This window comes from Megalops cyprinoides, chromosome 1 (assembly GCF_013368585.1).
Source record: "Megalops cyprinoides isolate fMegCyp1 chromosome 1, fMegCyp1.pri, whole genome shotgun sequence".
Lineage (NCBI taxonomy): Eukaryota > Metazoa > Chordata > Actinopteri > Elopiformes > Megalopidae > Megalops > Megalops cyprinoides.
Genome location: NC_050583.1, coordinates 39,762,247 through 39,787,995, shown reverse-complemented (window position 1 = coordinate 39,787,995; position 25,749 = coordinate 39,762,247). Strand labels below are relative to the sequence as shown.

Genomic DNA, 25,749 nt, shown 5'->3' with positions numbered 1-25,749 from the left:
TTGGTTTAGTCCTTCTAGTGCACCTCAGTACGCTAATGAAGACAGGGTTCTGGTATTTTGCCTTTTTCTATATCTGCACAAAGACTCAGAAAGATCTATTTTTTTACTTTATTTCAAGCCATCTTTAGAGCACAATTCTTCAGAATATACTGTGTATGATGGAAAAATTATTTAAACTGAAACCATATCATGGTGGAAGGCAACTGCTGGATACCTTAAGCAATGTTGTAATTGAACCTACCATTACATTGTAATCTGTTATGTTCATTCAAATTGCTGCCTGACTGAAGTTATCTTCCTCCATAGATATCATCCTCAACTTCCGCACCACCTACGTTAGTCAGTCTGGACAGGTGGTGTATGATGCCCGCTCCATCTGTATCCACTACGCTGCCACCTGGTTCTTTGTGGACCTAATTGCTGCTCTGCCCTTTGACCTCCTCTATGCATTCAATGTCACGGTGGTGGGTATTCAGTCTGTCATAATTTCATGATGCACAACACCAAATGACACGCATCTGCACACATATACAACACAACACCACACCCACACACATACAAACACAAGCACAAAAAATCTAAAATGTGTGGGAAAAGTTGTAGGTCTTCAAACTGCCCACTGCCAAGTGTAATTCTTGTTTATTTCACTTTGTCTCAACCTGCTTTTGGCAGTTGTCTATCTCATAGACAAGAAATATTTCAGACCCCTGAGATGGGTTCAGCACAGTTCTTTTGTTCAGGGCAATTGACTGCCAAGAATAAGGCACATCACCTTCCACAATTTATTTGAAATATGGCAGGTTTCTGGTGTTTGAACAATGACAATCTTAGTTCCTGCAAGCCTATATCATATCAGCTTTTTAAAATTAGAATCCACATGTTTTCACAGAATACTGGAACTAAATCTTCCCCAGTCCTTTATGCATTTTTGCGTTCTAGGCTAATTTTCTCTGAGCAACCTTATTTTGTTTTTAAGAGAAGGTCAGCCTTATTCTTTACAAGTGAATTTACTCAGCGGAAGTATTGAGCACTTCATTTCACTGGCTGCTACCTTCAACTCATTTCATAGGTCCCAGAGGTCTTCATCCGTCTCACTGCCCTGTGGGCTCTGATGGAGCTTGTATGGTCACTGGCTTCCTGTCTGTGTGTGTTTTCCGCCCCAGACATCTCTGGTCCACCTGCTGAAGACAGTGCGTCTGCTCAGGCTGCTACGACTGCTGCAGAAGCTGGACCGCTACTCTCAGTACAGTGCCATGGTTCTGACTCTGCTCATGTCCATGTTCGCCCTGTTGGCTCATTGGATGGCCTGCATCTGGTACGTCATTGGCCGCAAGGAGATGGAGAGCAATGACGCTGACACCTGGGACATTGGTGAGTGAAATGGGGGCTGCACCCTCTTGCTATGTGACTTCTGGAGTTCCCTCTCTATCAAGGCTATGCCTGTGGGTATGAGCAATGATCAGATTGAAAGGAGAAGCCAATGCATGTTCTCAGGGTCCACAAAAGCATTTGTGGTCTATTTCAGTGTATATGGTCAAGGCTTACAATATGGTGAACACTGTACAGACTTCCCATTTGTCTTAAATCATTTTCCAAAGTTTTAGTGACAGAGCCACAGTGAACTAGGATTGCCTATCCCTGGGATTAGAAAACTGCCTCACCCTCCAGCGACTGAATGATTGATACGGCATTGTGTTCAGTGGCACCTGCCCAGCAGGAAGGCAACAACAGGACTGAACTGCTGCCAGATTTTTAGTTGCTATAAACATGAATAGAATTTTCACCTTTTGCCAAGAAACTCCCGGAGTGAGGTAGCCAGGCATGATTGCTCTTCACCTTCCACGGTCTGCGTTCCCATCACTGTTAATTGCAGTGACCTGTTGGGTAGTGTCACTGCTTTGCAATTAGTGCTGGGCTTGAGGGGCTGGAGTGGACTCATCAGATTTCTACAGTTCTCTCCTGGGGGGAGATTCATGTCACAGAGAGTAATTAAAGCAGGGCCTTGTTTATTCCCCTTTGAAAGAACCTAATTCTGGCCATTCCCAGGTGGGTCGCTTCAGCTTTGCCAATGCCATTTGCAACTGGCCTGCTAAAGCACCTTTCACATTAATTGTTTGTTGACACCTGTTCTGTGTGTTGAGGATCTGAACCAAGGAGCAGCTTCTTGCTGTCCAGAGTTGCTGGACACAGCAAGCATGATGTGGCAGCTTCAGCCTTTTCTGCAGTTCTCATCTTAAGAGCTTTTGAATGTAAGCCTCCAGCACTGTCATCTTGATTACTCTGGAGTGCATTAGCTGTTGAAGGGGATCAAAGTTTCCTTCCTGTGTCTTATTATTCTTTGGTCCACTTGTGAAGCATGTCTGAAGTGGCTCAAACTCTGTAGTGATGGCAGGCAAGTGATAAAGTGCACAAAATCTCAATTAATTCATGAAGCCTCCTCTCTCCTTTTCCAGGTTGGCTGCATGAGCTCGGTAAGAGGCTGGAGACCCCTTACACTAATAGCACAATGGGCGGCCCCTCTGTGCGCAGCGCCTACATCGCCTCACTCTACTTCACCCTCAGCAGCCTCACCAGCGTGGGCTTTGGCAATGTCTGCGCCAACACAGACGCTGAGAAAATCTTCTCCATCTGCACCATGCTCATAGGGGGTAAGTCCAGCATGGCATGGCACCAAGGGGCAGCTCACCTACACCTGCCTTAGAGGAAGCCTTGGTGCGTAGAAAGGAGCTTCATACAAACGCCTGTCAGGGCTTGTACTTTAGTATGACCTCTTCAGAGCTCCTGCAAAGTTATTGTTGGACTGAAATTCCTATGAATTCCTATGATGTTGCATTCCACAGTACAGTAGCTTTTAGATAACCAGTCCAGGAAGGTCTCACTGTTCTACATCCTGGGTGAGGCTTGGTGAGCACCTGACTGAGTGCCATGTGTCCTCCTCAGCCCTGATGCATGCGGTGGTCTTTGGCAATGTAACGGCCATCATCCAACGCATGTACTCACGCCGCTCACTCTACCACACCCGCATGAAGGACCTGAAGGACTTCATCCGAGTGCACAGGCTGCCCCAGCAGCTCAAACAACGAATGCTAGAGTACTTCCAGACCACCTGGTCTGTCAACAATGGCATCGATGCCAATGAGGTACAGTAAGATCTTTTTTTTTCTGAAAAAATGACTGAAGCAGTAATAGCATCCATCATAGAAAGGGGGCTGGGTATGACCAAAACCAAATTCCATTGTAAAACAGTATCACCTCTTCCAGAGACTTCATTGATATACTGAAAATATCCATGTATTTCAGGCCAAAATAATGTAGGAATTAGGGCTGTCAACGTTAACGCCTTAACGCGAAACATAAACGCGTTAACTCTAAAAATATAGCAAATGCTAACTGAAATATATAAGAAACTTAATAACACAAATGAAAACATAACGAACCCTATAAGGTAACACACGCGCTACATACCATAACAAATATAAGTTACATGCGAAAGGGTTAAAACGAAATTTGCCGTTCAGCACATCTTCGTTTGCCACGCCTTTCAGTAATTCAGCCAGATAAATATCCGCGCTGGAATTACGAAAGGAAGTTGTGGTCAAACTAGGTTGTAGCCTAATTTGCGTTAAAGTTTCGCGATTAATCGCGAACGAGCGTTAACGCGTTAACGTTGACAGCCCTAGTAGGAATAAACCCAGCATTTTCACTCCAAACATGTTTCCTATTTTATAATATTAAGGCAATAATTTATGGTGTTCCCATACATCCTCCCTTTTTTGTTAAGCCCGTGATTTGATGATATATCAGGATATGGAGTACAACTTTGGCAGTGATGTGATGCATAGCTCACTTTGTACTTCTGGCAGAAAGAGACAATGGCTGGCTAGCTAAAGTACCATTGAAATACAATCAACAGCAGATTGTTATGAAATCTGACCAACAAATGCTGGTTAATTCACAATCCTGGGTGTTGAGCTACCATGCAAAATATTAGTTGAATGGTCACTTTTGTTATCAGTTATCTAAATATCATCTAGCCAATATAAAATATGTCAGTAGCTAATATGACAGTAGACAGAGTTTTGAGCGCAAACGGGATACAAAAACTGGGTAAGACGAGCCAACTTCACAAACTTATGAATGAATACACATGTTAAATACCATCTTGTTTTATGTTTACTCAACTTTTGGCACTAAAGTAATGCCACCCACTCTATGACTGCAGAGATGAGTGAATGTTACTGTAGCTTGATGTCTTGAGCTCCAGTGTGGGAAGGGGTAGGATTTGTTTCAATCTATTCTATTTTTTTTTTTTTTATTTTCATACATTAGTACTACTGTTGCCTGTTAAAGTAGCAAATTTGAAATAGCATTGCCACACTGCCAAAGCTAGCTAACATTTCTGCTAAAATTACTTTAACTGATTATTATTTTATTTCTTTCTCTTGCCTACTTATAAATTACTTATTAATTTGTTAAAATTATACATTAAAATGTATAATACTCACTTAAAAGCTATTTAAGCACAAATATGCTTAGAATTCATGTTGGGATATGAGAAATGCATTATAAAAATGCATTATATAATGCACACAGATATTTCTGGACTTGAATCTGAATTTGCAGCAACAGAACTGAACACTTTTTTGAGCTGAAAATGAAGTGGGACATTGTTGGTGATTATGACAGAGATTCAAGGAGCACAGATTCAAAAGTACATCATGGCAGATATATCACCATTTACACCCCAACCAACAGTTCAAACATAAATTATTCACTGATAGGAAGTCATGAACATTTCAGCAGGTAATCACTGTAGCTAATTCTTCTTGTCAGTTGTGACTGTAAACTTGAGAAAATCACATTGAAGTTCTTTATGGTTGTATAAATATTCTCCCACATATTAAAACAGATGCTTCCTGGTTTCAAACTGCTACGTTCTACTTGAAATCTGATCCTGTGACCTCCTGGTTGCTTTTGCAGTGACCTGATTACCACGGCACACTGCTGTCCTTATGACAGCTTGTTTGATGGGGGGTTAGTGGATTGCTGGATCTTCATCTTCCTTTTTCCAGCTCCTGCATGACTTCCCCGATGAGCTGCGTGCTGACATCGCCATGCACCTCAACAAGGACATTCTGCAGCTGCCCATCTTTGAGTGTGCTAGCAGGGGGTGTCTACGTTCCCTCTCATTGCACATCAAGACCTCCTTCTGTGCCCCTGGGGAGTACCTTATCCGCCAGGGTGATGCGCTGCATGCTAACTACTTCGTCTGCTCTGGCTCCCTGGAGGTGCTGAAGGACAGCATGGTGCTGGCCATCCTGGGTCAGTCTGATTAATTCCCTCTCTATTATTTCTATTAAAACTAAAATGTTTTCATTATAAACTGCGTAAAACCACTAGACAGTATATAAGCAGTTAAAAACCTATTTATGTATTGTTTATAACATATTCAGTGGAAAGCTATATTAAGGTATTATTGCTGGGCTTTTTGGCTGCACAGCAGTAGTGTTCATAACCGCTTCAGGCATCATTACTGCTGTTGGCTGAGTCGAGCGCCGGTATACTTCAAAACCTTGCCTGAACTTTTATCTTTGATGCTTTACAGGCTGCATGGAGCCAATTAAATTAGATGTAAAGTGAATTTCTGAATCAAGAAAACAGCAGACTCCAGGGCGAGACATTTTTTTCCTAATTATTTTTATCCAATTGCTTCCATTCCAATATGCAAAATGTCATCTAATTATGGCTTACCATGTTTTGAAGTCCCAACACAAATTGCATGAAACTTGTCAAGGTTCCTTTCTTCCAAGAAGTATTGCTATATGTCCACATCCTCCAGTTCTATGTTGTTTCTTGTGTCATATGGTGCCCTTCATTGGACAGAACCATGTGGGAACAAAATATAGATTTATTTCGATTCATTTACACACACTTTGTGGAATATTTGTTTTCATGTCTGACCAGAATACCACCATATTCCTGTTCTCTATATTAACTCCATATCATGAGTTTACAGACGTTCATTAAATAAGATGAACCTCATTGCATAAAAAGCCTGAATGAATGGGGTAAAGTCTTCCACAAGCACACAACACTATGTGAACAGAATGGTCAATGGCAATAGCACTTTTTGATCACCTTAACTGAATGCAGACATATACATCAGATTTTTGACTCCACTGGCCACCCTCTGCATTTCAAGACAGAAGTCACTTGAAATACTAAGTATACAAAATATGAAATGGGCTTTTGCTCCTGAGTACAATTTGACATTGGGAGAGTATGTGAAAAAGCAGAGGAATTTAAGATAAGGGACAAAAAAAGGTCAAGGAAGGGTTGTGTATCCTGAAATACACAGGAAGGCCAGCAGAGTCTGACCTTGTGATCTGCAAAGGTAATCAGTTAAGCATTCACCAAGTGCTGATGTGCCATAAGCTTTATAGGGAGGTATTTCTTTCTGTCTGACTTGCTGCCCTTGTTCCAGGAAAAGGGGACCTGATTGGGTCAGACCTGCCAGCCCAGGAGCAGGTCATTAAGACCAATGCGGATGTGAAGGCTTTGACTTACTGTGACCTTCAGTATATCAGCGTGCGGGCACTGCGCGAGGTGCTGGAGCTGTACCCGGAGTATGCCAGCCGCTTCACTGCTGACATCCACCACAACCTCACTTACAATCTGAGAGAAGGCAGTGAAGCAGAGGTGAGACTTGCACACACACATGCAGTATGCACACACAAACACATCCTCACACAACACACGTATACACGCACATACAGTACATATAAATATATACACTTACACAGAAATGCAAAATGGTAAACTGCACACCTCACACAAATGCACACGCACTAACACACACACAGATACACTCACACACACACACACACACACACACACAACAAGAATGTGAACATATTCATACACACATACAAACCTTTATAGGGCAACAAGTTGGGATCAGAATGGAGACACCTGATCACTTACAGCAACAAACACATTCACAACAAGAATGAATGTGCAGTCCCACTTACATACAGCAACATCCTATCACACTGATACTGGCACTCAGTGTGAAATAAAATTGTGAGGCATCAGCAGCATGAGCAGAATCAAAAAGCTGATGCCCCCTGGAGGCAACGATAGAGTTGTGCTGGTTGTGCGTGGGTGAATGCTGGGGTCAGCATGACTTGGCAGAGAACCTGCGGGTAAATCTCCAGTAGTGGCCCTCAAAGGGACACAGGGTGGAAGGGCAGAATGCTGTACTCCATGATGAGACCAGTCACTCCCCTCCTAGCCCTACCATAGCCCTGCTGCCTGACCCTCATTGTGCATCTCCTTGTGTTACACCCAAGGGCTTAAGAGTCATGTCCACAAAATAGACACCACACACACACATAGAGAGAGAGAGAGAGAGAGATGTGTATACACACACAATAAAATAATGCAATCTGCCCTTTTTACTCTTTCAAAAATACATACAAGTTCTTACAGCCAATTAGAACCACAGTCTGTCATCAGTATGTAAGTAGAAAGCGTCTTTAAAGAAAGCTGCTGTCTGGTCTTCACAAATCATGAATAGATGGTGTAAACTTTTGTAGAAAGCAATCGTTTAACTAGCTAATTATAATCGTTTTGGATCATTGTTTGCTATACACTATAAGTATTCCTTTTTCTGTGATGTGTTGCCACTTCGCCCTTCAGTTCTCTTTCTTGATTACAAGATGTTGACACATTCATAATTCAGCACGCTATAAGGCAAATGTTATGGCCATAAAACACGTTCTATAATTGCATACATTTAATCGCATTATTAATCGACTAATTGTTTTATTCAATAGGCTACTGGTATTTCTTGGCTAATGATCTTGTATCCCACAATCCATCACACAAGTTCATTTTAATTAAGAAAATTATATTCACACCTAAAAAAATAACACTACAAGATGATAATGACGGCATTATTGCTAATTTAGCAGTATCGATTATTAGTAGCTACTGCTTGCATTGATTATTAGAGTGGTTCCTCTATTCGATGAAGAACAATACTGGTATACAAATAATTTTATTTGCTGACTAGTAACTGCAGAAAGCTAACTAACCCATATTTAAACTTTTGCTGATATTATCAATTTCGTAAAATACAACACACCTGCATGATAACATTAAGCGTATTATTTTGACACGAACCACGTTCGATTTTCTACATCCTAAAAGTTGAGGCTTTAAGATAATGAAAAATTCATTCAGATATTCAAATGAAATAGCCCTTTCATTCAAAATTTTGGGTATTCGGCAATAGCAACATGAAAAACGTAAAAGGTCATGTAATTAGTCAAAAGGATAAAGAGACAAAATATGCTGGGGCTCGACATGATAAGGAATTAAAAAGTTCTGGCAGTGGGATAATATTGCAAAAGCGACAAAACAGCGGCGAAAGGGCAGGACTTTCAACTAATGTAAATTAATGTCTACTTTGTGTTGAGAAATGCTAATCTTCAAAAAACGTGTAATCTGGTATTTAGTTTTGGGTTATCAGCAATAATGTTCCGGGCGCTTCGCTGTTACCATCTGCTACAAGTGTGGTCTGGCGCGAGGCCAGGCGTCCAACGGAGCAATGACAGAATGAAGAAACGCTGCAGAAAAGACACGGCCTCTTTCTGCCTCTTTCCCGCCCCGCTAAAATACTGCGCTTTTCTTCAAACGCAGCAAAACCAAAAATGAAGAAAGTGCCTCTCAAGAGGACACTGGTTGTAGTCTCTGAGCTCGCCAATCTTTTAGTTTGAAGCTACGAAAGGGAATTGAAACTTCAACAGGATGGTTTAATGTGGGTTATCAGCGGGAGTTCAAGTACAAGGACTCCTGTTCCCATTAAAAAGTAACGTCACAAAGGTTAAATCCGGTCATGTTCGTTCCTCAGTTAATCTCTCCGTTTACCTCAAGATCATTATCGGCCCACTTCGACATCAGTATACCGAGGACTCCAACCAGAAAAAAAACACATTTCTTTGGGTCCTTTACTCTCATACCTTGTTTTTTCCAGTACACACTAGAACCACCTGTTGGCTTAGAATCCCTGGTGGTACCAAGCAACGTCTGCAGAAAAAAAGACGAGGCGCCCTCCCAGTGTGTTTGTATTGATCTGTGTTGGGATGTGTCCACTGAAATTGCCAGCACTCTGAAATGTAGGCTACCGGAACTTTACAATATATCATATCATAGAGTTTTTTTTCCCTTATTACTAGTTTTTTTCATTATTATTATTCACTGGAACCCAACTGCGACTAACGGAAAAGCCTGTCTACTTTGAGTTATGTATTACAAATGAAGGTAAAGGGGCGAAATGGGCAATTCTGCCATTTGTATGGTTTTTAACCAATTTATGAACCAATAACCTTCCTCCTGTTTTGTACTTCCAGGGCCTTACCAGGTTCTCAAGATCTCCCAGGCTCTCTCATGTAAGTTGTAAAGGGAATCTGGATTGTTTTTTGCTTTTGTTATCACCTATAAAGCATTGCTCTTGCCTATGACATGTATATGACTCCCAAAGACATAAAGCTCCCAGCTTCCTTTACCTCCAGTTTGTGGGATGCTGTCTTGCAGGGTAACACTTGGGATAAGGGATATACTTTAATATAACATTGGAGAATATTTTTTTCTGCATGGAATTTAAATGCCCTTAAATTAGTTTTCCTAGTGAGAAACAAATCACCAAGGTGACTCATTTCTCAAGGCCTGTTTAGTGTATCAATTCTCTGAGGAGTAATGCTTACTTTTGTCTCTTGGACTTCCCCTTAAGGTGGGAACTCATTTGTGATGGAATAATGCCCCACATGGTTTCCACAGAGCATAATTCCCTTAATGCCTACCTTGGAAGCAGAACTGACCCACCTCTGTATTAATGACTAATGCTGACACGCAGAGGAAGCCAGTTCAGTAACATGCTTTGATTTTCAAAGACATCCGCTACCATCCAGCTCCTGTCTGCTTTTGTGTACCTGCCTAGAAGCTTTACATTATTCTTACACAGCATGTGCTACCAACAACATCACCACAATTGATGATGGTGTTTGGTCAGGCTAATGGAGCCCTGGACCCCCTTTACTCAGACATGTCCAGCAACTTTTGCAGGCTCTGGGAACATGGTGCTCTAATGCCGTAATTTCCCTGTCCTGTCCCCACTGTTGAAACAGACTCTCCTTGTCACAGCAATAACACTGTTAAGTACTGTGACTCAACTCTCAGCCACGTACAGTCCCGTTACTGTAATTGGGAGATGTCTGTGTAGTAGACAGTGCTCTGAAGCACAGTCGTGCTCTCTGGCATTTCCAAAGAATGTGCCACCCAGTAGGAGAACATCTAACCAGGATTTATTGAACTAATAGAGACATTTAATCAAGAGGAGAACAGGAGATTGGTTCTGAACATGCATTATTTCTCCATTATTTCCGTTATTTTTCTGACATCACAATGCCCCTCTCCATGTAGATATGCAATCCATCGGCATCCTCGTTTTTGAATTCCCTTTAGATTGTGTTCAGAGTTCAGGGGGACAGAGCAAAGTAGTTGTGGGAAACATGCTTCTTTGCATGGTAGAAAGACTTTACTCTTGCTGGTCAATATTTCATATCTGGGCAAGTATAAATTTAGTTTTGGCAGATAGATTTTTGACCCATTTGCCTAACCAACAAGTGAGGGAAAAACTTAATGTTAAACCCTGTAGTAAATGCATTTCAACGTGTTATCTTTGACATCTACAGGTCAATGCAAGTTTTGGTATAACAAAGCAGGAACTGTAAGGTCTATGCTGAAAGGCAACAAAGAATGTTGACACACTCATCTTCCTAACTGTTTTTGTCATTTTACAGAGCCTGATAATTACATTACATTACATGCATTTAGCAGACGCTCTTATCCAGAGCGACTTCCACCGCAATAGAACATAAGTGTATCCATTCAATTTAAACAAGCAATAGTTTCAGACCAGGCTAACAACACTCCCAGACCAGTGAGTGTGTGCATAACACTATTCAAGCCCTACCACAAATGAACTTGTGCACTCTGACAAAAGGCAAGTATACTATGATACATTACATTATAGGCATTTTCCTGGCGTTGAGAGACACCAGGTCCTAGAACAGAAATACGTAATACATCTGGACATAAAATTAATATTGAATGCAAGAAGTAGCAGGTATTAGGGGGTGGGGGTAGTGGTGGAACTGAGATGCGGTCTGAGAGGTGGGTCTTCAGTGTGCGTCGGAAGATAGCCAGTGATTCCACTGTCCTAACTCCCATGGGGAGTTCATTCCACCACTGAGGGACCAGTACTGACAGGGATCGTGACTGAGAAGAGCGACCCTGTTGGGTCAGGACAGTCAGTTGCCCTGTGGATGCAGAGTACAGAAATCTTGAGGGAACATAGGGTTTGAAGAGGGGTCTGTGAGGGGGCTGTCCCATTCACTGTCCTGTGTGCCAGCACCAAGGTTTTGAACTTGATGCAAACGATAACAGGAAGCCATCGAAGTGAGATGAGGAGGGGAGTAACTTGACTATGTTTAGGGAGATTGTAGACAAGTCCAGCAGCTGAATTTTGGATTAGTTGTAGAGGTTTGATTGCACATGCAGGAAAGCAAGCAAACAGGGAGTTACAGTAGTCCAGGCGTGAGAGGACCAGGGTCTGATGTAGGAGCTGAATATGTAGTGAGATAGGGGAGGAGCCTTTGGATATTGTAGAGGAAGAATCTACAAGCCCGACTCACCGCTGTCACCTGAGAAGAGAAGGACAGTTGACTATCAAGCATTACACCAAGACTATTGACAGTGCTATTGGTTGTAAGGCTTGTAGAGTCTAGGCTGAGGGAGAGCTCTTGAAACGGGGAGGACGTGGATGGGATGAAAAGCATCTCAGTTTTTGCCAGGTTCAATTTCAGGCAGTGGTCCACCATCGACTGTGAAATGTCTTTTAGGCAAGCTGAGATGCATGCAGAAACGAATTATTAATTAATAATTGTAATGAGTCTTCCAGTTGGTAGTCTTGTTGGGTCTTTTGCATTGTGGCATAGACTGGAATATTTTAGAAGAACTGTATGCCATTCCATTCATCTCTAGAAAAACAAGTATGTTAGAATGCAGCTTTGAAACTTGAATCCATCCATAGTCATGTGTTTTTTCAACTCTGCTCAGAACCGTTCAGACCATGGACCCGCACCGGAGCACAAGCTTCCCTCCATCGTAGAGGCGGAGGCTGAACCCGAGGAGTACTTCCACCTCTCTCCAGCATCCAAGTCCCGCAGGAACCTGATGCTGCCCAGCCTGAGTAGCCCGGTGCGCCGTACCTCCCTGGGGAACCTGCTGGGGGATGAGCTGAGGCAGTTCAACGCCTTGCGCCACTGCCGATCCCCAGCCCGGAATTGCCGGGGCCGCAGCCCCTCCCCCCAGCAGCAGCCCAAGGAAGAACCCCAGCGTTCACCTGCCCTCTCCCGTGCTCCACCTCCCACCCCCATCACTGAAACGGGAGCCTGCCGCAAGCCTTCCAAGCTGCTCATCCCCTCCCTCAATTGTTTCGGCCCGCCAGACCTTAGTCCCAGGTATGGCAGGAGAGAGGTTAACAAGTCAGCAATACCCAGCTGAACTTATTCTTGCCTCAGGGCTAAACTGAGCTTTTGAACATTTCAACAGCACTCATTGAAGCTTGAGGTCTAGCACTGTGTTAACATCTGAAGCCATTGTTGGTAATGTCTAACTTGGAAGGAAAGGTTGACTGATATTTGTCATAGTATCTGTTCTCTTTGGCCCCAGTGTTATTATCTAAACAGCACAGAACTAATTATGTAATACAGTCAAACCAGTCTTCATTTCATATAGATGAGAACACCTGCACCTTTAAAATTGTAATTGGATATAACTGAAAAAGCCCCTCAGTTAACCACAGATATGCACAAACCTCCAGACTATTTAGATACTTGCACAATTATTCTTGTTCAAAATATAATTCAAAAAAATGACAATTGAATCAATTTCAAGTGCATGATATGAGAGGACAATAATTTTATTGAAATAAAGCTGAATAATTGCTAGTTACCCTGTGGGACACTGTGATGTCTAGCCAATTAGGACTGGATAACATACAGTATGTAACGTTACACAGAAGACATACAGAAAATTGAGCCTGTGCCCTTCAGTACAGGCTAGTGACATGAAATTATCTTGCATAAATTGCATGGTCATGGTGAGATTTGCAATTAGAGGAGTGCCATAATAATAGGAAACAAAGACATTTATTGGAGGGGATACACTGGTGCATAAAATCTAATGCCAATAGGTCTAGTTAAGATATTAATTCTTCCTTTTTCTCAAGTTTTGTAGTATAACTACAGAAAAAAGGAAGAATTAATATCATAATTTGAGCCCATTAGGATTTCATTTCATTTCAAGTAACACATCCATTTGCATTGAGTATTTGTTTAAGGTTTGAAGACATACAGTATGTAACTGAAACGCTTTATCAATACTACAGAAGGAATGAGTAGATACAGGATACTGTGAATAAATGGTCTGTACAAGAGTCTTCCTTAAAGGTATTTCATCCCAATTGGAGGTAATGGTACATACCTTATTTCACACCAAAACTAATTAATTCTAAAAATGGTGGACAATGGTGCACAATCACAACATGGAGCAAACACTTGCACCACCAAGTCTGCTGAAAGGTCTGAACAGCTGTATCTGCGCAAATCAATCAGTTCTCAAATTCAGCCTGGTAGAGAAGATAAGTGAAAAAAAAATCAAGACAGGCCAATATTTTATGTCTTTTACCACTTAGTGGAGTTTGTTTTGCATATATTCACTGGTTCTTGTCTGTCATGTGAGCAGGCATTCACAGGACCTTCATCAAGCCAGTTATTATTACAAAAAACACAATGCTATTTGGTCTAATTTTCAAACACAGTCCTAGTGCAATTACATTCTTTACAATTCTTCAGTACTGGCTGGCCCTTCCTCAAAGCTGCATTGTGGAAACTATTGGCATACAAAAGGTGATTCTTATTGGTCCGTAAAGGACCAATTTGTTTTTGTTTTCTTATGGTAGAAATATCCAATTTAACAGCCTGGGGAAAAAAAACTACCTGGTTCTAAACTGGGTTTAGAGCTGGGCTGGAGACATAAGTAAAGCGTGAAGTGTTGTCTCTTACTTTGATGGAGAGTAAGTCACAATGCTCTTCTGCCTCATCAGTATCTGTTTTCTCTGGCTAAGTGTCCTATATCTTAAGCCTTCCTTAGACTCACAGAAAGTTTTCCCCATTTTACTTGCAAGATAAGGAGTGTCTTCCCATAAAATTCAGCTTGCCCTTTCACAACTGAAAAATACCAATCTCTATGTATAGATTAATTGCTTACATGCACCCCTTGCGAGAGAACATCTGTCAGTTAAACTGCGTTGTGGATTTGCAAACAAGGCTTAGCAAGACATGACCTAAACTAAGATTGGGGTGTACTGTGTTAATCTCAATAAGTAATTTACCACAACACAGACACATGGCCTTTTTCCCATAAATTGATGGGGAGTAGATGCATCCTAATGAACATCTGCACAGGAGACAGACAGAAAATGGAGGCTTGACTGTAAGTTCAGGATGGTGACACGCTATCGGTTTCTGTGCATCTGAGCCCCGTGGGGCCAGTGCCAGTGTGTGTCTGGTGGTGGCTCCTCGTCTTGCCTGCTCCCTCTAATTGGAAAGACTATACTGTTTCCCTTATGCTGCAGGGTGGTTGACGGGATCGAGGACAACGGGCGCACATTTCACTTCAACACAGAGCGGACTGGGGCCAAGGGCAGCACAGGTGGCGTGGCAGAAGGTAACCGAACCGCTGGTAAACTTGCCGTCTGCAGTGACTACAGCACTCAGACGCCACGTCCACGCTGACATACAGCACTACATAAGACATTCGCCAGCATTATGGAGCAGATAGTCTGGCCAACAAACTCTGAGTTAACGTCCCAGGTTAGACACTGCTGCTGTTTCCATGATGCACGAAACATGGTGGGGTAAGGTGTCGAATGACAAGTTAGCAAGATGAGAGAGGACATTGATGGTGTGTTGATGAATGGAAGACCTCCAGATGCACTTCTCAAAAGGCCCTCCTGTCCCCCACCCCCACAGATGCTAGCCAAGTGAATGCCACTCTTCTGCTAGAGACGGAGGAGGTGAGACAGAGTATCAGCCAGCTCAACAAGGAGGTACGTAGGGAGTTGGAGCATTTCTGTTGAACATCGCCCTTAAACACTTCTTAAGTTTTGTGGTAGATGATAGATGATAAACAGGTGGTGATAAAGGATATAAACAAGATTTTCATTTTTGGTCCATATTACAGGAAAGATGGCATGTAAACTGCAGCTACCTGTTCATGAGAATTACATTGTAAGAACATTGCAAAAGCTTAAACATCTCCAGAAATGTGGCAAAGTTATACAAATGTGACAAAAATATGTACTTTGTTTAAATGTATGCAGTGTGTTACCTGTTTGCTATCAAAAAAGGTAGTTCATTTGTTCATTATTAACAGGCAGATGTACTACTCACTCACATAAAAAAGCAAAACAATTTTTCTTTTAAGATAAAATGTTACCCAAAAAAGGGGATGTTCAGAATCCCAGATGACTGGCAGTTCCCTTAATAAATTCCAGTACATTTTTGCATCTTGAGTCTCTCGGGAAAACAGTCCGGTAGTTGATAGGAAATGTAGATGAGCCAGAAGAAGCTGTGTTTGAAGGGGATGAGAAATGAACAAGGGTACTATTCAAGATGCTCCTGCAATGCAGATGAAACTCAGGAGGAGCGCTGAGTCAGGGATCTTTAAAGAGCTCCTGTGCTTCTCCCCCCTTCTCTCACCCCATTTTCTCTCTCCCTCTCTGAGTCTATTTCTTCCTCTGTTACTCTCTCTGGAGGTTTGGGTGTCTAAAAACAGGCTGCTCCTGACACAGTTTCAGAGATGGGTGTCAGGTGTAATGTACAATGTGCAGGGTACCGGGGCGAAGACACTGCATGCTATTACTGCTCAAAGTAAGAGCAGGAAAAAGTCTTAGGGCAGCAAATGTGTAGTGTTATAAACTTACTTGTTGTAACATTTAAAGTAATAATGGCCCTTTAATGCTGCCACTGTCAGGTAGATGTATCCTGTAATGACCAACTGACATGTCTGGTGAAAACCTGCTGGTATCACTTTTGGAAAAGTTTGCAAACTAAATTGCCTGTTCTGGTCAACTAATTCTGGCTTAGTCTGCCATTGTTGCATGATATCTGCTGTCAAACTAAAACAATTTTGAAATGATCATGACGACCTGATGGACAGTTGACTGTTTTGAACAGTTAAAGAGACATAGTCGATGCTGACTGTGTGCTTAGTTACACTGCACACTTTAGAATCACAGAGGGAAAATGAGTCAGGAGCCAAGGTAGTTGTTGTTTCCTGATGTGTTAATTTATTCTCCTTTTATAGATGAGCCACTTGAACCAGGAAGTATCCCAGCTGAGCAAGGAGCTCCACCACATGATGCACTTTTTGCAGGCCCATGTGACAGTACAGCACTACACTTCCACTCTCTCCACCTATCCCTATGGCGTGCATGTGGTCTCCAAACCTGCTGCCAGCAGTGGCATGGCCTACAATGTAGCGGCTGGCCTGCACCTGCACCATGAGCCTTTGAACCTTGAGCCTCTTGGTCACACTGCTGGAGGGTCGTGGGGCTACACTGGGGCCCATGGGAGCACCAGCCTGGCCCGGGCAACTGTTATGGGCCAGCAGGGGGAAGCAGAACATTTCCACCAGCCCTCCAGCCCCAGATCCTCCTGCTTGCACACGGACCCAGCAACCAAGCAGAGCTCAGGCCCTGCCTCGGGGAGCACCCCAAACTCTCCATACATGGCCCATCAGAAGCCCCGGACTGGCCACTCCTTGCTGAGCATCAGCCCAACTTTCCAGGGGTTTGCCACTGGCCCAGCTCCTCAGGTGGGGTATGGAGGGACTGCTGCTGCCACCCCCAGCAGTTCCTCCACCAACCTCAGTCAGTCCCAGTCAAATCTGTGCAAGACCCCCATCAGCTCTGAACATACACACTCACAGTCCAGTACACCTACGTCTGCCCACTCCTCACTGGCAACTGCCAGTGGTTATGCCCACCTCCATGTGTCCACCAATCCTATTCTGCATTCTACTGGTCCCAGGCAGAGCGAGCCTGCCATTGGCACTGGCTCCCTCCACATCCTGGATACCCGAAGCCTCCTGGACATTCACCATCTCCCTGCTTCCTCCCGCTCGGGTCCCGCCCCCATCCTCAGACAGTCATCAGTCACTTCTCAGGATTCTGGTCCATCCAGACTGGATGCTTGCGACAGCGGCCACCCCTTGGGTGACTCGGCTGGGATAGAGCACATTAGTCTGGAGTGTCTGCTGGGTGGGTCGGGATCCCTGGACAGGAGGGACAGTGAGACGCCAGAGTCACGGAGGTCCAGTATTGGCATTCAGACACTCGACACAGAGCCCTTCTGGAGTCTGGACATGGCAGAGTAGTGGCAGTGGTACAGACCCTGCTGTTCAAACTAGAGCTCTCCCAGATGCATGGGGCAGCCTGGTGTACAACCCCAAAAAGCAACATGAGTGTTTGAGGTGGTCTTTTGGTCTTTTTTTAAATGTGCATTTTCCTTTTTGGGGGTTTTTCATCATTTGGAGGTCAGTCAGGTAGCAGGGTTGTCCCTGTCCGTGCGAACTGCAGCTCTTCTATGCAAAAGCACATCATTTGTGCACCCCCATTCTTTGTTTCTGTGTGTCTTCATGGAACATACTCATGTGAAGTTTAATTTCCTTCCCATCTGATTATCAGCCAAGACGACGTCTGTATAGTGAGTAATGTTGGGAGGCATTTGCATCCTAACCACTAGAAACAAACCTCCTGCATTTCGTGTTTTAATTATCTTGGGGTTCAATGGGGAAGAAATGCACTTGAAAAGCTTTCTCAAAAAGATACCCATTTAGCTTGGTCACAGTGAATTATTCAACAAATACAGTGGAGGTCTTCGGTGGAGCAAGATACTTCATTATTTAACTGAATAAATTATGAGACAACAGGAGCTTGTTGTACTGCAGTCCTATATTGGAAGCAAATGTCAAATGTTTAGATACCCTCGCTCAAGCACTTAAACTCTCTGCCACCCTCAGTACTCTCACCAGTAAAACAACTTTATTGTAAAAATGCCACTTATTGATATTGTCTTACCTTCTCACATGGTGAAGTTCCTCAATTCTTTTTTCCTAAGGAAAAGGTATCCAGCTGAAATGTGTTTACATTGTGAAAGACTTGGATTGTACGGAGAACACTGGCAAGAGCACTCAGTGAACATGAGCAGATTCATTTCATGTTCTCAGCACTCTCTGAATGACACTGGAATCTTTGGTTTTTCTATGTAGCTAACTATTGAAATGCTCAACTGTATGCCTTGTAAAATGTTTTTTTACATATATAATATAAAAATACACAGAGATATTTAATATGTTTTTAATATGTGAATTGATGGAACACAAGGATGGTTTTTCAACAAGTTTTGTATTGGTGAGTTTCATTCCCCATCAGCTATTTTGTCACAAATACTGTAATTTCAGGCTGAAACTGAGTTTAAACGTACACAGCAGTATATGCCTGAAATCAGACATCCATGTGCTATGCAAATCTATTGGAGAGAGTTTTGGCACGTGCACTCTGTGGCCCTAAAGTCACTTGATTCAAATTGTGCCCACCTTTCCTTGGTTTGCAAGTGTAATGTTTGGTGTGCACTAAGCGTGCTTTCCATGTACTAACAAAGCACTGGCATTTGTAGTGTTACGTCATAGTTTTCACAGTGCATTGGGTAGCTGTGACCCACCACACTGTAATTACACTTGTCCTTTTCATCTCTTGTCTCCTTTAGTCTGCTTCTCCCGCACAAAACGACGCCACTCACAAACAATTACCAAAACATATTCCCGTCTGAGCCCCTTCTCAAGGGGATTTCATGGATTAGATTGTCGCCCTAATATTTCCAAATGAACACATGATCAAATCTGTTGGGATTGCGTTATTTTATGACCTGCTGGGTGTTTAAGGCAAACTGCATGCTCGCATGCCAGCATGACGGACACAAGCCCGAGGAGAGCCGTCAGCACAGGTGGCCACTATATCTACAGTAATTAATGGCACGTAAAGTTTCTCCTTTATTCGTCTGACTATGATACATGCATGAATGATTTAGAGGATGTGCGCTTGTTGGGTAGTTTGCTTTCTAATACCTAGATTCAGTGGCAGTTCAACTGCAGCTTTGACTGGATTTCAGAGGTTGTCACCTCTAACACAATGCAGCTTCTTTAGCTTCTAGAATAAGATGGTCTCTCTGTATGAGATGTTAGGTTTATTCTCCATAGTAGGCTCTGCCTTGAAAAAAGAATTCTGTAGTTAAAAACAATGCCTCCTTTTTTCCTCACAAACTGAGAAAAATAATTATCATGTGTTAAAGTTTTCTCCCAGCAGTCACACATTGTACAGTTAGCAGACTTTGGTAAATACAGACATAAGCTGTGTTGAAGGCCTTGAATAATGGCTGTTCAAAAAGACAGTGTTTACACAAGCTTGAGGTTGCTGTTCACTGCACAATATATAGATTATAACTTCATGAAACAGATAATCCTGGCAAAACAATGGAACCTGTATGAAACCTTGCACACAGACTTGTTAAAATCACCCCTCAGTCTCGTAGAACTCCAAAACAGCTCCCAAATGAATGAGAAACTACAACAGAGAACTGTCCATCTTGCCCTCAATTTTTATAGGTGCGGGTATTGTTTCTCTTACAGTCCACACAGAAAATGAAAATAAAAGGCCCCATGAAAAATGGGCAAGCAATCTGTTACTTCAATCTGTGGCCAGAACACCATAACCCTTGTTCAGGACCAGCACAGACGAGAGGAAGGAGAGGGTTGAGCCCCTTGGGTTTGTTGTACATTTTGGTGACCATGGAAACAGGTTTCAACTGGCTAAGTGGTTTTGAAAAAGGACTTCTTTGGATGTTGTTTATGAAAATATAAGGACATATATTCAGGTTCTTCAGACCTTCAAAGCAGCAATAGCAATCACACATCTGGCCATGTTGCTCATTATTCTGAGTTGAAGGTAGATATCACTTCTTGATTTAGGGTGCCCCCTCATTTTTTATATATTTTTTAATTTTGTACTTATTTCATAATCTGTAGAATTATGTTGATATTATTTATTTTATTAAAATAGTCTGAAAAGCTTCTTTGCATATTCTTTGCTGCTCTAAAAAAAAGCTCAGACTTAATTTGATGAATACCCACCTGTTCTATTTCTGTCCCTGTTGTTTATAAGATTCCCAATTTCAGTTCGAGGGGCTACAGCCTTGTAAACTTTCTAACACAATTGGAAGTGATTATCAAGTATGATTGTACTGGGAGAACAATCAGTCAGATTATGTGGTCATTGTGAATTGTTTTGGGGTAAAAACATGCATACACTCAGCCGTGGCAAAATCCAGGCAGCCATAAAGCCATTTTGTGGAGGTTATGCTGTAAGGTATTGTTTTAAATACCATCATAAACGTTCCTCAGATAGCAGATGCATTATGGTATGCTCTAGACAAATCTGATTCCAGCAAATGTCTCTACACAACAGTCAACAGCCTCCAAACATGGTCCAGATGGATTTCATTAGAGATATGGAGGCGTCCACAGAATGCCCGCAGGACACTTGTATGTAAGTGTCAAGGCTCATTTATTTTTCTCCCTCACTAAAACTTTAGACTGCCAGCAAGTCTGCTCTACTGATTACAACTATTTATCCACTAATGGCCTTCACCTGCAGGTCTCATGATGCAAATTTTCAATAGCACCTGAAATTATCGTTTGATAACATATACTCCAAGGTAGGTACAAGATGCTGCTGGGACAGACAATATCCCAAGATGCTGCTGGGACAGACAATATCCCAAGATGCTGCTGGGACAGACAATATCCCTGATAAACCATCAGATGGTGCACTCTACAGAACCATTTGCTAATACAATACTGCAGGGTGTTGTTTCAATGCTGTCTAGTTACTTGAACTTTCTGTTCATGTTTTGGCATTTCAGTGATAATTCTAGAGGTCAGCATAAATGCACGGGAGCAATGGTTAATAATGGAAACATGTATCACTTGTATTATTTCTTTGGTTGCACAGGGGAGCAAACAGCCATTTCAACTACAATGCTATTGTTTAATACCCTAGACTGATTTCCAATATTCTCACCCATTCTTTTAACTACCACAGTGTGATATAGCCTCCAACAGGATATCTAACAAATGTTTTTTTCTGCTTTGAAATGATTTCTCAGCATAAAGCAGAGGGGAAAAACTATCATATGTGTAATTAATTCTCTGACCTGGTTCAGGTTCAATTCGCATGAAAACCACAACATTGAATGTTCCTTGCTGTCCTTTATTCAGACTTTGAGCATGCTGTATGAACAATAATAATGATAACAATAATAATAAAATATCTACTTTGTTATTAAATTTGTACTGCTTCATTTGTTTTCCAGGCATCCAGAACAAATGAGACAAAAACCATCTATATCCTTTCTTTGAAAGTATATTTTGTGGGGCATGATTCTGTTCAGATTGTATTTTCCTCATGCACCCTGGAAACAATCTGATCAGAGGTGGTCTGTATGTCTGCCACGTATCTGTCAAGGTACTCGGTCAGGGAAACACATGATCACTGAATGTCTGGTGCACATCATTCTCTCCCTCAGCATTAGTCAATTACCAATACACACATGCCTGTTCCTGTCACCCCAGCCCCTCTAGGATCCAATGTCTTTCCATGTATCACGTTCCCACATCACCTTGAGCAGCTGTCACTTTCCTCATTAGTTTTTGGAAAAGGGTTTCAAAGAGGCTCAGTCTAAGTGGCAGACTGAGCAAGCAGCCTTTGTGGGAGTGCGAAGCGGGGGTAAGAGGTGTAGTTATGTACCGTATGTTGTTTTTGTCATCCAATGCCTTTACATTTTCACCATCCACTATCCACCACCTGAGATCACCTGAGATTAGTGGCTAATTAATGAAAATGCTTTATAATGTGTCTTTAGGTAGGGCAGGGCGATTAATGGAATTTTATTTTCAATTACGATTTTGGCTTCCAACGATTATCGAGATAATCGAGATAAAACGATTATTGTGCCACATTATTTATTATATATTATAATTTATAATTTACTTTATTCATTTATCTCATTTTTTACATTTTTTATTTGTTTTTCAGTTGAATTATGTTTAAAGTTCAAGAAAATCCACTGTTAACCCTTTCGCACGTAACCTATTTTTATGCTATGTAGCGTGTGTGTTACGTTACATGGTTCGTTATGTTTTCATTAGCACTATTAAGCTTCTCACAGTTTTCAGTTAGCATTTGCTGTATTTTTTTTAACGTTAAATCACTGTTTCCATTAGATAGAATTTTTCCAATCTAGTATTCTAATCGCACCGGTGTGACCATACGCACGAAAGGGTTAAAAAGACAAGTTTTTTTTTTTTTAGTTCAATAAACGCATGATGTTTCCAAAGTCGATGAGCAATCGTGTTAAATAATCATGATCTCATTATTGACCAAAGTAATCGTGATTATGATTTTTACCATAATCGAGCAGCCCTATCTTTAGGTGAAGGTAACAATTAAAATATGTTGGACGTGATGTCCCTGCAGGATTCTGAAAATATTAACCAAAGCTATGTGGGGGGGGGGGGGGGTATGAGTTGAGCCCTGCCCTTGCTGCCCTGCTGGCATGTTGACACTCTGCAGGAATTGACTGGGGAAGAAAATAACAGTAACATGGTGGAGATGATATCATCCTCACATAGGTCACTCACCCCAATCTACTCTACAGTTTAAGGAATAATACATACAGTATGCCATCACAACCCACAAATTCTGTGAAATATCTTTATATCCGGGGCAAATACTGTCCGCCTAGTAATCTGAAAAAAGGAAGTCGGCAAGAATGTCAGATTTAATTGCTTAGAGGCAGAGCAAGAGAAAAAAATGAACATCTGCTCCCTGTAATTTAGACTAACAAGCTCCAGCTGTCTGCTGCTTTGGTGGAAGTTCTTCCTCTTTCCCACTTTTCTCCTTAAGTAAGGACGCATTAGGTTTGTGTAGGTGAGATGGCAGACAGGTATGTCAATGTTTAGTGCAGCACAGGTCATGTGGTGCTGAAATAGAGCAGGTCTGTACCTTTAAACACCAATCATGGTGGATATTCTGTCTCAGATTTCAGTGAGGTTTTTAAATGTATTGGAAATGACATGACAACATGGCACTTGATCACTATGGAGAACCCGCAAAATTCAATGTTTTCAATTCAAAACTGACTCAAAATAAGGCACTCTGAAAGTAAGATTCATGCTTAGTCCCGTTGCATACAATCAGCCCACTTCCAGAACTCTTGTCTGAGACTGCCAGAAGGTCACTGATAAAGAGTGAACAGTGAAGTCACATTGATAGGGATTTATAACTCACTCAATGTGTGGCTGGCAGGAGACACTGGCTCCCGCTTCCATCTGACTGGCAGGGATGCCGTGAAAGGAACAGGAAAATCCATCACTTTTTTACAGCTCCTTTCACTGTATCTCTGGGAACAGGAACCAGAGAGAAGGGCAGAGGAAAGATTTTGCGTTCCTGAGGAGGCACGGGGCACAACAAGGTGGAGGGGACAGATTGTGATGATAAGGATGACTAAATGCTATGTGGTTCTCTTTAACAGCACCAAAAAATGCTATTTATATACCACCAAAGTCTCATAGTCACCAATATGCATTTAAGCTTTTCACCCCCACAACAACAGCCTCTGTACTCATGCAGGAGTGCGGGGCTGTAATGTCCGATATATATGCACATCTACCATGACCATGACCATATTTACCACACTACAAGTCCCACAGTGCACCAGAAAACAAGCCTCATTAGATGATAGGCACTTCCTCCAGGCACTGTATAACTCAAAGGCTCCCAAGAAAGTCCCAGTGTGTCAAGAGCTGAGCAACAAGGGGACCCTTGCCGACCTACCCACCTATATTCCCAGCAGAACGAAACCAATTTGTTCTACTAATGTAGGCTCCCTGTGTCAAACCAGGGCCATAAGGCTCAGACTACACTTGATCATGGCTCTGGGTGTCATTCTTCACACACAGCTTGATTTGAAGCATCACTTGTTTGATTCTTCAACCCACCTCCCAGCCTACACCACATATTTGTAACATTGAACACTGAAGGCAGTGTTTCCAAGTCCTGTCCCTGGGGCATCTCCCTTGTGAGCTGGTTTTCTCTCCAACTGACTTTGAGTTACTAAGCTGAACTGAGTATTTAATTGACTACTGATCTGGATTTAACATTTCTTGGAGCTGTGTATTAGTCTCCTGCAGAAGAAATGTGTACTTATTTTTGTTCATGTCTACCTCTTTGACAAATTGAAATTACACATTTAATATTCTGTTTATTTCATATTTTATTTTTTAATGAAAAGGCATACTATTCAAGCTACACGTCAATTTAACAGGATTTACAGGCAATGACTGGGAATAGATATAATCAGCATTCAATAAACAGCTCAGTCAAATGACTTTACTGTTAAGTAGCATACACAGTTGATGTCTATAAGGAGGACTGGGACTAATGTGCCTGTGTCAGGGGACCAGAGAATAACATACATCATAGAGCATTATTCTCTGTGTGTGGCAAATACGTCCAGCTTGGCTCCATGCCCTGTCTTTCAATAAAGGACAAGTTAACAGGCAAAAATTTCTGCTGCCAAAAAGTTAGCGTAACAGCACAGTCACACAATGATAAACTGGGTTGCCTAGATACAGTATTTGAAAATGGCCACATTCAGCAGAATGAGTCTGTGCCTTCAGAGGCAGGTACATTACAGAGCGCAATGGTGTCTGTCGCAGGTGTTCCCTCAGGAGACAGCAAGAACATGGAGGAGGTGGCACTGATCATCCATTCCCAGAGAGCTCCAGGAAAGGGAAAGTGTATGTGTGTAAGGAGGGGGGAGGGGGGAGGGGGACAAAGACAAATGATTCTGCCTTAAACAGCTCCTCCTGAAGACTGGGAGTTCTGATTGGGAGCAGAACTGCAAAGCAGGTACGGTAGGATGACTGTTATATAACACCCGGACCTGGTCTCTTGTCATCACATCTATTTCAGCTGCCACGGCCGGCCCTGGACAATCTTGGAGTTTCACTGTTATGTTGCTACTGATTGAAACATTCATCTGCTGAGAGACTGATGGACAGTGTAAATGAATTGCTCCGAGGGGCAATTTTGCAGTGTTTCCCATCACTGTGCATTCTGAGGGTGTCTGAGGATCATCGCAATGGGCTGCAGAGACTGACGAGAACAATGGAAAAGTGATCATGTGATCCTGCCTCGTTCATAGATCCTCAATTCTCACATTCCCAGGTGACCCTTCTGGATTCCTCTTCATTTCCCCCATGCAGATTAAAATCAGGTCCTCACCACTCACACAGTGCTGGCCCATTTTCCTTGGAGACAATTTGCTTCAGTCTAACTTTGACTTTAGACAGTCAGTAGAACATTTAAAGGCTTGGATTATGGAAGTTGTAGAAAAGCTAATGCAAATGTTGCATGTTTTACTCTTTCTGGGGAGAGTA

The 25,749-nt window shown here is 42.3% G+C and overlaps 1 protein-coding gene across 1 annotated transcript in view; it reads left to right on the top strand.

Annotated features, from left to right (window-relative positions):
- Positions 1-17,568, top strand: part of LOC118785469 (potassium voltage-gated channel subfamily H member 4-like) — a 52,199-nt gene extending 34,631 nt beyond the window's left edge. The window contains exons 6-16 of the mRNA XM_036540172.1: positions 307-464; positions 1,164-1,371; positions 2,454-2,648; positions 2,941-3,140; positions 5,073-5,322; positions 6,485-6,699; positions 9,417-9,455; positions 12,184-12,587; positions 14,765-14,856; positions 15,162-15,238; positions 16,498-17,568. Of these exons, the coding sequence (XP_036396065.1) occupies positions 307-464; positions 1,164-1,371; positions 2,454-2,648; positions 2,941-3,140; positions 5,073-5,322; positions 6,485-6,699; positions 9,417-9,455; positions 12,184-12,587; positions 14,765-14,856; positions 15,162-15,238; positions 16,498-17,568 (2,909 nt within the window). The remainder of the gene's footprint in view (positions 1-306; positions 465-1,163; positions 1,372-2,453; positions 2,649-2,940; positions 3,141-5,072; positions 5,323-6,484; positions 6,700-9,416; positions 9,456-12,183; positions 12,588-14,764; positions 14,857-15,161; positions 15,239-16,497) is intronic.
- The last annotated feature ends 8,181 nt before the right edge of the window (positions 17,569-25,749 follow it).